The 16,094-nt window shown below is 36.4% G+C and overlaps 1 protein-coding gene across 5 annotated transcripts in view; it reads right to left on the reverse strand.

Moving 5' to 3' along the window:
• LOC123671723 (homeobox protein prospero-like) overlaps positions 1-16,094 on the reverse strand; it is a 107,497-nt gene that overhangs the window by 9,486 nt on the left and 81,917 nt on the right. For 4 of the 5 annotated variants that reach the window (XM_045605717.1, XM_045605718.1, XM_045605716.1 and 1 more), the window contains one exon: positions 227-2,393. In XM_045605717.1, coding sequence (XP_045461673.1) covers positions 227-2,314 — 2,088 coding nt within the window. In that variant the 5' untranslated portion in view covers positions 2,315-2,393. The remainder of the gene's footprint in view (positions 1-226; positions 2,394-16,094) is intronic. The other variant, XM_045605720.1, reaches the window with a different exon arrangement.

The following is a 16,094-nucleotide window of genomic DNA, read 5'->3' on the forward strand; positions in this document are numbered from 1 at the left end:
AGATATAAATCTATGGATATAAATAATGTCACTTGTCATTAGTAATTTCCTGTACACTCAATGATCTGTAGCAATAATAATAACAAAAATAATCTGAACTGTTGATGGTAGAGGAAATTACAAAGGACGAGTGTAATAAAGGATGAACTTAATTGTTCCATAATGAGAATATGTGTAAAAATACATTAAAAACTATTTTTGGAATATTAGAAAATTTTCGACTAACCTGCATCGCCATATGGTGCCCATGGCTAGGTCCATGGAAGAAAGGGCTGTAGGGTGAGAAAACCTGAGATTCGTGAAGTCCTGGATTTGGGATGGCCACAGAAGTTGGCAGCGACACTGGCAGCATCGGAGGCGGTTGGTGGTGATGGGGATATGGCGGCGGTCTTGGAGACGTGCACTGGCTGTGTTCCATGGAAGCCGGAGACATTCCCATACCTTCCTGGCCGCCCAGGATCCTGCTGACTGTCCTCGGTGTTATCCGTGTATCGGTGACTTTATGTCGCTTCTTCTTGTGGGTCACCACCAGGCTGAGGGCTTCATTTTGCTCTGGATTCTCCTGCTTGCAGAAGGGGTGGTTCATTCCAAATAACGGGGCCTGGTTGATGCCGGGAGGTTTTGGAGGCTGAAATGTAGGAGGTCGCAGGTGAAGTTCTGAAGGTTTTGGAATGATATGGTTGTTCATGTGCACCATAGGCTGACAACCATTGCCATTTACCATTTGAGGTCCTGAGGATGTCGGAATTTGTGGCGGCGGAGCTTGAGGTCGTTCCGCCACTTTGGTCCTTGGAGATTTGCGGTCTAACAATTGCGAGGCCATCATCAGGTCCTTGTTCAACTGTTCTGCTGCGTTGGCTGCATCTTGCTGCTTACACCTTCGCTGATGTACAAACCTGGACAGGATGGAATCGATCAAGCTCGACAGTGATGCTGTGATTTCTGTTTTTAGTACGTCTGCTAATCCTTCAAGTTCGTTATTCGTAGGGGTTGAGATATTCCTCATCAGCTGTAATCTTTCCGCGATGTTCTCTGGTTTATTTTGCGGCATTTGTGGCTGATGTGGTTGGGGAGTTGGCATACTTTGTTGTTGTTGGGCTTCTGAAGCAGCTACAGCCGCTTCTTTGGCCATTCGTGCTTCTTGTTCCATAAAAAGTTTGTGATTCACTCCCAAGTACATGGCAGCGGCACTGTTCATGTGGGGATGCTCAGGAAGCATACCATTATGGAAAGGTGGTCCTTGCGGACTTATTTTCAAATTGCTCACCTGTTGTACCAACGTTGGAGGAGGTGGAGGTTGCACTATTGGCGGACTAGCAATCACAGGAGAAGGTGAATCCGATCTTTTCAAACTTTGTTCACTATCACTAGGAATTTCTTCCACTTCTTGACTTTCTTCTGATCCTTGTTCCACCCTGGTACACAATTGCACATATTTTTGTTGCATTTCTGCCAGTTGTTCCTGCATCGTTCTCAACTGGGATTTGAGTAAGTTTTTCTCTACTCGTTTCTGCTTGATGGGTTCTTGTTCTTCTTCGAGATCATCGTCGATATATCTGTCAGCATTGGAGTCGTGTTGTTGAGGTTGGTAGAGTTTCCTTTTCTTGCATCCGTTCACTTGGGGCGGTGCAGGACTGCTCCTCATTCCCGAAACTATATTTTCCACTCTTGCCTTTTTCGCATCCTCCGGTTTAGCCGGACTAGCCGGCTCCACCTTGGGCGATGGTAAAGATTCCGTTTCCATACCATTCATTGCTTCGTCCATCGGTGGTTCTTGAGATTTACGACCACCAGCTTCTTGCACGCAGTCCTTAATCCCTTGCATTGCATCAATGTCGTTGCGTTCAGAATCAATTTTGGAATCGTTGTTGTTGTTGTTTAGATTATCCTGGCCGTTCCTCATCTCGTGCTCCAGTGAGAGGAGATCGTGTTTCCGGCCCTGCAGGATGTCCCTGAGCATGTGATGGGCGAGTTGCTCACCGGATGGTGGACTGCCGTCACAGCGGATCACAGAGTCGAACTTGACGTCCTCCCCGTCGCTGGAGTCGACCTTCTGCCGACCCAGTAATTCGTTGAGCATCTTGGCGGGCGCGAACCCCGGTCCGAAGAGACCGAACTGTTGCTGTTGGGTAAAAATTGCGCCGTATAAATTGTTACCACCACCGAGAAAAGTCGGTCGCGAACTGAAATTCGGGATCGACGAGTACGAGTTACGCGGCTCACCGGCGTCCACACGCTGTCTAGTTCTTTTGGATTTCTTCAGGAGCTTATCTGTATACAAGCCGAATTCTGTCTCCTCCTCCGATGACATCATAAGTTAAAGCGTTATTGGTCGTCCAGGTCCCCCCTCCAGATATGAGTCCCCACTTAAGAATAGTCGCCCATGTCAATACCTGGAACAAAGCGAGTGTAAAGAGCGGTGTCTCGTAGAACGTTGAAGGGGCCGAGTTGGGCACCTGCGGGTCTCGCACAACTGTTGATCGCACGAGTCCGCTAGATCCACACTTTCAGTGCCCCTGTTCGGGCGACGCTTGCTCCGACGATACACACCGTCGGAGTTGTGCGTTCTTCGCATCTGCTTTTCGTTACGAAAGAAATTATTTAGCTCTCATTGAATATTATGTTTCAGTATAAATATTTTAGCTTCCGGTAGGTTCGTTCTCGAGTTTCGAAATGTGGTGAATAGAATTCTTACTCCTACTATTGTTTTCATTTTAGGGAACTTTCGAGAATTAGTTGAGATCTTATTGATTTTAATTCTTTTCCATTTGAATAGATTTCCAAATGATATTGGAATATTGAATAAATTTCTTGTTGAAAAAAAGTCTTCAATAATTTTTTGGAACAATAAAGAATAACTATTCACCTTGCCATAATGATTCAAATGATTTAATGACTTATTATATTATTTCTGAAAATTGTTCAAGATTAACCAAAATATTTCTTGATTTGTTTTTTCGGTATACCTATCGAACTACATTCATTCGGATTTAATCTTTTCAGATTTTTTTTAAAAAATTAAAATTAAATCAAGCAATATGTTAAAGGTAGTAAAAAAAAAATAGATTACATATAGAACTTTGATGAAAAGATGAAATAGTCTTTTTGGAATTTAATAATATCTATGTACCTATTCAGCGTCGATAAAATGTGAAGGTGATGATTATAAAGGCAATAATTGTAGAGAAAATTCAAATTTAGTATTTTATTATCTAATTTTATCATTTGGATAGAATTACAAATTTCTTTTTCGATATATAGAGTGTTAGTGAATAAGTGAGACAAATTGCAGGGGCAATTCTGCATAAACAAATAATTACAGTTTTCTATACCACATTTCTTCTATTTCTATTCATTTATTTCTACCAATGTTGTCGAAAGAAAAATTTACTTATATTTCACAGCTAAGTAGTAGTTTTTGTTCGCAAATGCTATTAACCAACTATTCATTTATTACTTTGAAATCGTTCAATATTTTCAAATGAAATTTGAAATTTGCATTTTTAACATGCCATTGAGAATTTTATATTCATCATTAGGTATATGGTATATGGCTAATGATCTCTTTTCTTTTTGAAGAAAAGAATTGTACTCCACTAAAATATATCAAACAGACAATCATTAATTAATTTTTTATTATCTTAATTTTTTTTTTGTATTTGGTGTCGTTTTTACCAAAGAATGAATTTTCCCAATGTAGATTTTTCATTTCTTTAATACATTATTTAATGTCAGATGGTACTTGATAATGTATTAAAGTATTTAATTTTTTCGCCTGAAAATGGCGCCCGATAAAGAAAAAAAAGAGATAGATATTTTTTGTTATGAATTGAACAAGCAATTCAAAAATGAATTTTTATTTAAATTTTCACCGTGCGATGCCATTTTTTTCTTTCAAAAAAGTTGGAAGAAATAAATAGTCTGCGAAGAAAAGTGATATAGAAAACTCTTAGTATTTTTTAAAACAGAATCACTCCTTGAAGTACTAAGTTGCACTTCTGTAAATACTAACACTCTGTATACAATATTTTGAGTAAGTAGAAAAAAAATGTAAATTTCACAATATCAAATTTTTTTGTGGCAAAAAATTTTGAGGTATTGAAAAAATATCAAAGAATATTATATCGTTATGTTTATTTATTATTTATTTATTTAAATTAACGTGTCTCGACAGCTATGGTCATTGACACAAAATCACATTGAAAGTAGTCAATATTACATCAAAAAAGATTTAAATAATAGAGTACAGTTCATTATCGTTATGTTTGAATTGCTTAAAATTCTCGAATTCCGAATTAAAATGAGTATTCAAGATTTTGTAACTCAAATTGAAAAAAGTTTTGGATATAACTTCGATGTTAAATTTAACATATTCAATTTCATGATGATTTGTTACCTATAGGTAAGTATAGTTTTCAAATATTGAATTAGTCCGAATTTAAATTGATGAGTTGCGAAATGATTTGCAGCGTTCGATATCTAAATTTATAGCCCTTTGAAATTTCCACTGTTTACGTAGTAATTGGGAAATATTAATATTAAAATGGTATTCGATACAACATTTCAGATCCTTTTCCTTTTAAAGGAGAAGTGATTATCAACCATTCTGTATTTGACAATTGCATTATCGAAATATCATCGTTTTTTCTATTTCGTATATTGCAATCCAATACTGTGAAAAAACTTTTTGACCAAATCGAAGAAAATAATTTCTTAGTGATTGTATGACGCTACAGCCCCCAAATCAAACAAGAACATCAATCGTTCATCAGAAATGAGGGGAACTTTTTAGACAATTAATATCCAATACATCGAATTCAGGGGTTCTCTTTGTGATCTAACACCCTCTTACTGTTGCATACTGTGCCATCTTCAAACAACCGAAAGTAGTGAGCGAGGAGAACTGAAATGCATCAACGATGGTGCCATATGGCACTCAACCACCTACTTCACTGCTAGTTCTCACAATGATTGCCCATCTGTTGGAGAATAGAATGTCTTATCTGTGATATCAAGTGATTAATTAACGATTCTTGCTTTCGATTATCTTTCCACAGGGTTCTTTATGGGGTCAGTCTGGCGATGGAGTGGAAAATGTTTCGCTTTCCAAGGTGAGGAAGAAATAATTGATTTCATTTTTAAGGTCTGAACGAAGAAGCCTTTCAGGATATCTAATATAGATATATTCGCAACAAACAATTCCAAGAAGACTTTAAATGGTGCTAGGCTAACAACATTAGCTCTTGCAGTATCTCCATCAGTAACCATCAAATGTATTTCAATAGGTATTGATTTATTTACTCCTTTTTTTCGGTTCTATGCTGGTATCCATGCGAAGACATAAAATTACTTATTACCCAAGAGAGACTCCTGGATATCTATTAGGGATTAATCAAATCAAGTAGCTTGACATTTTAACCAACTACTTGACTTGAAAATTAAGCTCGTGAAAAATTGCATACTTGAGCTTGACTTATCTTGATTTTAGATATTCATTGCTTGACTTGATATCAAGCTACTTGAGATTACTTGAGCTTGATATGCACGTGTCGCACGGCATATATTTCTGCAATCTCGTGCGCGTTCAGACCAAATAAGGGGATTCTTCGAGCGCCGAGAGACTGAAGCATTCGACAGTGTGACTTCATTTTTAGTTTACTCACATTTCTATGAAATCAATTGGTAGATTTTGGTAGTTTCAGAAATATCTTTCCAAACTCGGCCAAAATGACCTAGGATTTTTTATCAACAACAGCATCATCTTCAGCTCCTCTTGAAAGACAATTTTCCAGAGCTGATCTTACAGTTACAAAAACCCGCAATAGGTTAGGCGACAAATCTATAAGATGCCTTATGTATCTTAGATCCTGGATGGAAAATTATTAAATCAAACAAAGCCTGGAGGTTTCTCAATGAAACTTTTTTTTTATTTGTTATGATTTATAGTCTATAAAGTCTATAGTGATTTAATTTATGTTTCTATTTAAAAAAAGTTGATATTCTCGGTTCTTTCATACAATAAATGGAAGTGTGTTTTGCAAGGTTTCTTCGTATTTTATCATTTTTTTTATTGATGTCACACTGCACAACAAAACTGCTAAAAATCAAGTAGCTTGATATGATTCACTTGATAAATAAGTACGTAACTTGACTTGAGATTGAAAAACTACTACTTCACTTGAGCTTGACTTGAAAGCAAGTCAAGATCAAGCTAAGTAGCTTAAAAATCAAACCAAGTCGTGCATCCCTAGTATCTATGTCCACCTAGCATTGAAGCTGGACTCACAAGCCTTAAATTAGAATATTAAGTAAGTTTAACAAGCATAAGAGCAGTGAAAATATTTTCGATAAAACCGTTTAGCCCCCTAATTTTGAATTCGAATGAACCACTGAGCAGGACCAGACGAGTTCGATGACTAGATGACTCCTCGCGTTGACTCTTAAATATTAGATACCATATGCGTACCACCGAGGTATTAATTAAATTTAATTCTCTCAACAGGTGTGCTGGACACAATAAGACACCGGAGGAGTCCACCCTCTTACAGTGGACAAGCATGCATAATCACCACGACTAGGTGGCATATGGCACAATGGTAAGATCAACTTCCGGCCTGGTCCGTCGAACTAGGATCGCGACTGTATGTATGGATATTTCCGGTAGGTTCCGCTTCGATTGAAACAAGGGAAAAATAAGGGAAAACGGAGTTCCCACTGGTGCTTTACCGGTTCTTAATATAAGTTTCGCCATCAGGTGGTGTATCTCCGTAATTGTGTGGGAATTGCGGGGCTATTTTATAATTTTATCGGAATTACGGATCTTTATATGTGAACTTGACATCCTGGTCTTCGCACGTTCACTAATTCCATCAGGGACCAGGGTATATGGAAGTTTGGTATTATAAGAATGATATGAGTTTTGATAGTTTTGGGATTCTTTGGATCTACTTTGGATATTACTTTGCATACATGAAAAATTAAATGCACGAATGGTATTATACAACAACTTTTTCATGAGACCATATAGTTACTTGTTATCAAAGGTATTGTAATTTTTGGCGATAACAGCAGTCAATTGTAGCGGGTAAACTCGAAAAAACAACTGACATCAGGTGCTGTAATACAGTTTCTCCATCTAGAAACCATTTTTAATTCTAAATTGAGTTTGCGATTGTGATTGGTGGAAATGGAGACGAGGGAAATAGGGGAAAATGTTAGACTCGCTGATGATGAATTCCTCCACAAAATGATTCTGTCTGTCCGGCCATATACATGACAACTCAAGCATAGAAATACCTATAAACTTAAAATTTTCTAGGTAGGTACTGACCTCGAATGCCGTGATTGTAGTAGACGAAATCCTGCAAGAGGATCCGTAAATATGCCAGTTCGAAATTGTTCAGGTACGACAATTTCAAAATTACCTACTCGATCTCAACAACAAATTCAGACTAAATTGAAGAAAAAATTCGACGGAGTTGAGATTTTGAAAATAGTTAAATTATTATATATATGCAAAATTTCAAGCTGATCATAAAGAAAATTTGAAGTATCTAGAAATACCTTAAATTTCGGTGATAACAGATTCGACCGAGTTGAAATTTTTCGTGTATACAGGGTGTTTCCAAATTAGACGTTCGCTGTAGAGGACGTGTTAGTATTACTCATTTCCTGCCAAAAGTCAACAGTTTTGAGATATTTGAATTCTGGTGATTTTTAAAAGATTTCTTACTTTTCTTCATTTTTCCTCGATTTTTTCTATGTTGATCAAATTTGATTATAATATTGAATTATTTTCGTCGCCAGCGAGAAGCCCGGATCGAACACCGTTAGAATAGACGATGTATTGAGAAGTTCGAGAGTCAATTTCAGGAGGAAAATAACAACTGAAGAAAAGAGGAAGATGGCACGTTCTTGCATAAAAAATAGTGAAGGTAAATTTGAACATTATTTATGAGTACATTACCTACTGAAATTTTGAGTTTCATTGAAATAAAATTCATTAGTTTTTTCTTTGCTTCTTTTCCTTTTCAAATCAGAATCTGTTGAAACAAAACTAGTGCCTGAATTCTAACGAAAACTTTTTCATGAAATAAAGAAGGAATTTGGCAAGTTTTCAAAATAATTTTGTCATACATAAATTGTGGAATTCGGAAGTTTTTGGCAAATTTATTTTAGAAATTTACTCTTCTTTTATTCACATAGCAACTTTCAAATCATAATAATTCTTATTCAACATCTAAAATAGCATAGTTCTGGTTTTTTCATACATATCTTATCCATTCCTGATGAAAATAATACAAAATTCAAATCAAACTTTTTCAACGGAGAAAAAATTGACGAAAAATGAAAAAAGGTGAGAAATATTTTCAAGTACACAAGAACTCAAATATATCGGAAACTGTTGATTTTCGGTTATCAATGAATTTGGCTCAATCGACAGCAAATAAGTGATAGTAACATCTCCTTCAAGGTTCAAGTCTAATTTGGAAACACCCTCTATTAAAATAACAGTTTCAAGCTTCATGTACAATTTTGTGTTGATAACATCATTAGAACCACTATCATTAGAGTAGAATATCGAAAAAAAATGAGGAAAGCACTGAAAATTGAGTGGAAAGCTTTCGAGCACTCATTCTGACAGGCGCTGATTACGCCCTCTGAGACCACACTTAGGGCACAATTGATAATAATACCCATAGATCCAATATTCATTTCCAATCTACTCTTCAGCCAGACCGGACTGCAAAACGAAACAAAATAAAACATCAGATGATCAAACTTCAGGCTCAACGGAAGCACGGCCTGAAGAGTGAAACACGTATGTCGGACATCTCATAATAAATATGAAATTATTGGCCACTCCGATGCACAGGGCGAATTCCCGATGGCCATGCCATCCAGCCTCATAAACCTCTCATGGGAAGGCGAATTTGATTTTTGGCTCGTTTTAAAAATTGTGTACAAAATGTGTTTGTCCTATACCGACGCAGGTAATGCGTTTTGCATCGTTTTTATGCAGCCTGATGCTTCGATATTTAATTTGTATCGACGTTTCGCCGGACAGCGCTCTGTTTGGGGACGGAGTTTGGCATCGAATCGAATTATGGCTATATTCATCGGTAAAAATTTGATTTGCGTGCGAATCAATTAATCCCTTATGAAAATTCTGCGGATTCTGGCTACTACGCACGGGTAATAACTAAGTTGGTCGATCCATGCAGAATCTCAACATTTGCTTCACTCGAAAGCACCACCACTTCTTGAAATTATTGTGATGTTAATTTGCATTAGGTGTCATTTTTATAAGGATGTTCTGAAATCTCAAATCCTGCCCTATTTGATAATTGTCCAAGCCAAAAAGTCAATCAATGCACCAGACACTTGTAACGCTATTATTGATCACTCCTTTTGAGTGACAATTGTAGAGCAGAGACTTTTAATTCTTTCAATGGTGGTTTGAATACTCTGTCAACAAAACTTCTCAAGATCTTATACGATTGATAGACACTGAATTCAGAAAAGGTGGACCCTTCCACTATACCAAAGATACTCAGCCTAATATTAACAGAAATTCCATTGGGTTTCAAGTTATAAATGGATAAGGCTTCCTTCATTTTCATTAACATTGCACATGAGGAATGAAGGCTAAAGATCAGGGAGTCTCCATCGATGTGTGAAAATTTTGCCAATATAAACTTGACTCAATATAAAGTCACTCTGGACAGTTCTTATTCTCTTATAAAGGAATGATCCCGCTGGTAAATACAGAAGAAAAGTTCTGGGAAATTGAACGTTTCCAAAATCCCAGAACAAATGTTCTCCTTAACGAAAAACATTAAAGAGAAAAGAAACTCATGAACATTATCGGAGGCATCAAATTCGTCCTCTAGATTGAGCATTCGCGAACTGTCAATGTCAACCTTCATTCTATACAACCGTTCAGATGGCGCAACTTCGATATAAGGCAATCCGAAGGCAATAAATATCGTTGCATACTATTTGTAGAAGAATCATGACCATAAAAAACAAAGAACTAAACTACCAAGTAAAAGTGAGATGGTGAAAGCTTCTCTGCTGAGAGTTGTGTTAACCTGATAAACCTCCAATCTTGTGATATTTTGCTAAATTTCACTCATACCAAATTACCAATATAGTGGTTGCTGTACTGATGCCAGAGTCAAAAATCGAAATATCTAAAAGAATAATAATACACATAATAACAGTTTCTAGAAACTTCAGAAATCAGCAAGGATAGGTGAAATTGTCTCAGAGGGTTAGGGTTTCACGGCTTGGCTTGATATTCAAGCTATTGGCTCAAGCTCAAGATCTATTTAGTACTTGACTTAACATTGAAAAACTACTACTTGACTTGAACTTGAGTTGATTTCAAGTCAAGCTCAAGCTATTTGAGCCTGAGCTTGAGCCAAGTAGCTTGAATATTAAGCCAAGCCGTGAATCGCAATTTTTTATGATAGATATCCTGGAGAAGTTCCCTACTGATCAAGTCTGAGCGCTGGTTTAACTATCAATGTTTATTCACAAGGTAGGAAAAAAGCAAGTGCAAATATCACCAATGGCGATATTTCAATGAGTTATATCAATAGTGGACAACGGTTATTCACATTTGACCACTATTGATGACAAAGATGATGATATCAGCCTACAATCCTTAAAGATGGTCTTCTTAAAATATATAGAAAGACATGGTGGTTTGGTTATGAAACCAACAGAAAAAAGACGTGGCAGTGTTTTTGAATTTTTTTTTAATCAGTTGAGTAAATTCACTTTGATTATCGACTCAAAAAAAACTCAATAATATAATAATGAAAATTAAAACTTATGAAAGTATTTTATTTCCATAAATTATTTTGTAAATAGATACTTTTTGGCATTTAGTATTTCCTTCATTTTGTTTATCACTTCTTTATTGATTCCCGATTCCACACTTAGAACTTTTCAAAAGATGTACTCATAATGTTTAAAATCTCCTCCAAAAGAAATTGTTAATGACTATAGCAGGTGATATCTAACCTTTCTAGCAATTATTTCAAGACCCTACTCAACCAATGAAATTTCTGTTCAGAATCTGTCGAAAATATCTATCACTGTATAAAACCAAGTGACGAGCTGCAAAAGCCGTTTATCAACATTTTCGACTCATTTGATTCAGCGTATCACCTATTGAAGTCGAAAGTACGACTTTTTTAAGCAACGACAGGACGGAAATCGAGGATTTTTATTAAGCGAAAACCCTTCATTAATTTAAGTAATTCGTTATACGTATAGACGTATTCGTTAATTAAGAAAGGCGCAATGCCAGCGTCAAGTAGGTGTTCACTATCATCACATTCTTTCTGACAAATGGGCATGCTGGTATATTTTCTACGTTCTGTGCTGTTACTTCATCTCCCCTTTTCAATGCAGCATCATCTTAGAGCTAGGGTTGAGACAAAAGACCAGACTACTCAAGTGTTCGCTTTTTTCCTACGTTGGGGCCCTTATGTATAAATATATATGGTTTCTCCCGTAACGTTTCGTTAGGAATATCGATCGATATGGAAAACTTCGAGAGGAAGCCATCAAATTGTATTTTTTTTATTCCCTTCATATTCACACTTCTTATCTTTGATGGTGTTGTTTTTACTGAATTTTATTAATTCCTTTTCACTTATGACATATGTGAATCCATAGAACATTAAGTTCTCAGAATACAATTGCTTCTTCTTCCTGATATCTAACCTTCTGGGATAATATTTATTTATAATACAAGTGCAGAAGGCATTGGTATTCTTCCACGAGTTCAAAATTCAAAAACGAGCCACGAAGTGGCGAGTTTTGGAATGAACGAGTGGTAGAATGAGCCTTCTGTACGAGTATTATACATTATTTTCTCTAATTCATTGCATTTTCATTGAAATTAATGAAATATTTCCATAAATATAATTTAGTGATTTTTGCATTGAAAAATGTTGGTTGGCAGAACTAATTCCTTTAAGGCAAATTGATGAATTGACAGATAAAGCCGTGGCGGAAAGTTCGGAGTACCAACATAGAATAATAAAATATAACCATGAAAACTGTGCGTTTCTGATATATTCTCGCACGATTTTGTTCTACAAGATGTGGAAGAATGAACGGAATAACCACAGAATTAGAGAAAAATAATATATAAACTTTCAGAAGTTCCAATTAGTTTTACTTCACAAGTAGTAGCAAAATACCAATATGCAGACTATTCCTCAACCGATCAGGTTCTTGGCGAGATCCCGATAGTCCAATATCTTTCTTGTGTAATTCTTGTCCTAATTGACAGTAAGATAAAATGTGTGGTGAGAGCAGAACGAAATCTGAAGTGTTGCCAACACAATTTCTACAAGTGCTCAGTTACGATATCCATCTAAGAATATATATCAAACTTCCGGCCAAAGTGTCTTCTCCAATTAGAGAAGGTCTACAAGTTCCACTTAGGACAAGTGTACAGGAAGATAATAGATAGGTTTATCTCAAGAGGGGCGAAATGTGTCGTGCATAGATATGAACCCGAATTGAACTGTATTGGTACCGTAAGGTCTGGTGGCTTGATAAGAACAATAAGAGGGTTTCGACGATTTCGCTTACCTACTTGAAGCTTTGGGCGAGCTTTTTCATTCCACGTCAAATTCTGGTGAAGATCAATTGAAGTCGTTACATAACCCCACTTTTTAATCATTTCGATATACAAAGGAATATCGTTAGGTGTTATGAAAAGATGAATAAACAATGCCTTAAAATTTGGTTGCTACTATTTCAGTTGATGAATGTCTTCAGAATTCTTCCATTAATCTTTCTGGATTATTCACAGCTATTTTTATTACATACAGAAGCTTTAATCAATTGTGTTAACCGCATTTGTATATCTTAAGACGTCTCAACGTCTGAGTCACTTGGTTTTATTGCGTCAAAATATGGGAAATTTATTGTGACTATCACATGATAGAACTTCCTCATCTACTTTTATTTTATATGATGCAAATGAAGTCACACATATCACATGTTTAGATAATCATTGTCCCTTCAAATTCTCGTCTTATCTTGTTGATGTGGCTATTTTGAATATTGCTATCTTTGTTGTTGATACCGGTTGTGGAGGGAAAAGGTTTTTTTTTGGTAGGTATTTTAAAGTTTCGTCTTCGTTGGGGGTTCTGAGAAATTTTTTATTGTATTGAGAACCAAGTGGAAAGTGGAAAGTAACAACTGAAGAAAAAAGAAATGGGGCACGTGCTTGTTTAAGCAAAATGGTGGAGGTCATTTCAAACATAATTCATGAATATAAATATAAAAATTGACATCTTTGTGCCTATTCCTTCACAATAATATATCTTTCTGATATATTTGGTTTATTTTTGTCTTGGAATATAATTACAAAAATGTCAATTTTTTATATTTATACTGAATATCCTTCATCATGTTGACTCACTGAACCTCTATAATAATTTATGAATACATTTCTACTGAAATTTTGAAAAACATATATTTATTTCGTTACTTTCCTTTCTTTGTTTCTTCTTCTAGTGCTTGTATTCTAACGAAAACTTCATCAAGAAATGAAGAAGGAATTTGGCAAGTTTTCAAAATAATTTTGTCGTATCTACATAAATTGTGGAATTCGGAAGTTTCTGGGAAATTTATTTTAGAAATTCACTATTCTTTTATTCACATAGCAACTTTCAAATCATAATAATTCTTATTCAACATCTAAAATAGCATAGTTTTGCTTTTTTCATACATGTCATATCCATTTCTGATGAAAATAGTCCAAAATTTAAATCTTACTTAGTCAACGTATAAAGAATTGACGAAAAATGAAGTTATGAATATTTCAAAAAAACACAAGAACTGAAATATTTCGGAAAGTGTTAATTTTCGTTTATCAATAAATATGGCTCAATCGACATCAAATGAGTTATACTGACATCTCCTTCAAGATTTACGTCAAATTTGGAAACACCCTGTTAAGTAATCAGGATTAAGCTGTAAGAATTTGTTTAGATGCTTGGCCTCCGAGGTCATCAGGTCTCAATCCACCTGATTCCTGTGCTACCAATATTCATAATTAGAGATGTCGAAGGTTATAGCGTTGGTGGAATCAATATCAGGATGTCTCAATGAAATGTAGCTTTCTTAAGTAAAATCGTAATATTTTTCCTACAAGCGTTCGCAAAGTAGGTAGTAGTTTTCCGCATCCGTTTACTTGCGCAAAGTTAGACTTTTCCGCACATCGTGTCTAAAAAATGATTTTTTTCCTTGCGTCCTATCTTCATTAGTGTCGGAGTTATGAATGCTTGAGTCATGGTTCAAATTCCGCCACGTGATATTCATTACAGGTTTCTTCATACAAATCAAGGTATTCTATGTAATAACAGGAAAGCACGAACGAAGGTGTTAAATTTTTAATGTTTTTATGACAAAAAAATGTAGTTAATTCAAGTAATGAAATCTGTCATACTCCCCAAAATGCTTCGCAAAAAACCACAAGGGAAGTTGACATCCTCTTTGGCTCGTGGCTAAGTGCCACGTCTTGGTTTTTTCCAAGGAGCGGAAACGCAATTCTCCGTTACTATGACTAGGTTAATCGCACGGACAAATTAGTGAACACACCATAGAGCCAATTAACCGGGCTATATCCGGTCGCGTTCGAGAAGTGTGCCCCTAATGGCCGCATCGGCCGAAAAGGGGGCAAAGCCGCCTTCGAAAAAACCGATAATAGCGATTTTGAATCGCCGCGACCGCGCCAACTACGACAATTTCCCAGTCATTTCCGATTTCGTTATTTTCGTTTCCTAGATCCGGTCGACGGCCCACAAAAACATTTTTCCGGATTCTTTTTACGCGCGGGCTGTAAAAAAATCTTCGTGTGCTCCGACGCCACCAGCGAGTTCTACCGGAAGACGCGGTGACGTCACGAGGTGTGATTGTCCGCCGGAGATGGGCTCAATGATTGTTCAGTTTCCGGTTCCGATTGTTACTTTGGTCGTTTCTATCGAAGTATGTGGGATATCGGTGTAGCATGACAAATTGCATATGCAAAGTGAATTTTTTTTCGTGCGAGATTCCGTGGTCGTAGAAAAACGAGATTTTGGTGGTAATTGATGGTTTTAATCTTTGAAGGCTGAATGAAGACGAAAAGTGCAGATTTTGAGGAAAGTGAGTCTGAGACAGAATAACTGCTGAGAATACATAGTGGGCATATCTCACAATTCAAAGCCCATTAATTAACTTCATGAGTATATCTGAAGGAATTATGTCTACCCTGCATTCACTAGTTATTTTTCTAGCAAGTGCGGAAAGTAATACTTTCTCGCACGCAAATACCCTTAGGCGAAAGACGCAAACCGGAGTTCGGATAAGTTTTCACGTGCAAAAAAAGTTCTTTGCGCACGTCTTAGGAAAAACAAATAATCACAGAAAATGGAGTTATTTATTAATAAAAAAAGAACCCTTCCTGGATGACTTATGGAACAGCTTGATGAAGACTGACTTTGCCGAAAAAGACATTTGATATTATGGCTTGATGAAAGAAGGTTAATTTAACACATTGTTTAAATGTGACCGGAAGTGCTGGTCAGCCAGGCCGTGTGCCATTGATCGGAACAAGTGATAGTCCGAGGGAGCAACGTCTGGAGAATACAGTTGTTGTGGTAGGACTTTCGATTTCAACGTTTCCAATAATGTCTTGACCACTTTCACAACATGGGGTCGATCATTGTCATGCTGTAAAATCACTTCATCATATGTCTCGTTATATTGCAGACGTTTGTCTTCCAATGCTCGGCTCAAACGCATTAATTGCGTTCGATAAAGATAGCCTGTGATTATTTCAGTTGGTTCTAACAACTCATAATACACTATGTCGAGCTGGTTCCACGAAATACTGATCATGGCCTTGAAACCGTGAACATTCGATTTGGCCGTCGATTTGGAAGCATGGCCGGGATATTCCCATGATTTTTTACGCTTGGGATTATCGTAATGAACCAAATTTTTTGTCTCCAGTCACAATGCGATGCAGAAATCTTTTCTGTCTTTGCCTTGTAAGCAAATTCTGTTTTTTT

This window comes from Harmonia axyridis, chromosome 1 (genome assembly GCF_914767665.1).
Source record: "Harmonia axyridis chromosome 1, icHarAxyr1.1, whole genome shotgun sequence".
NCBI classification, from domain to species: Eukaryota; Metazoa; Arthropoda; class Insecta; order Coleoptera; family Coccinellidae; genus Harmonia; species Harmonia axyridis.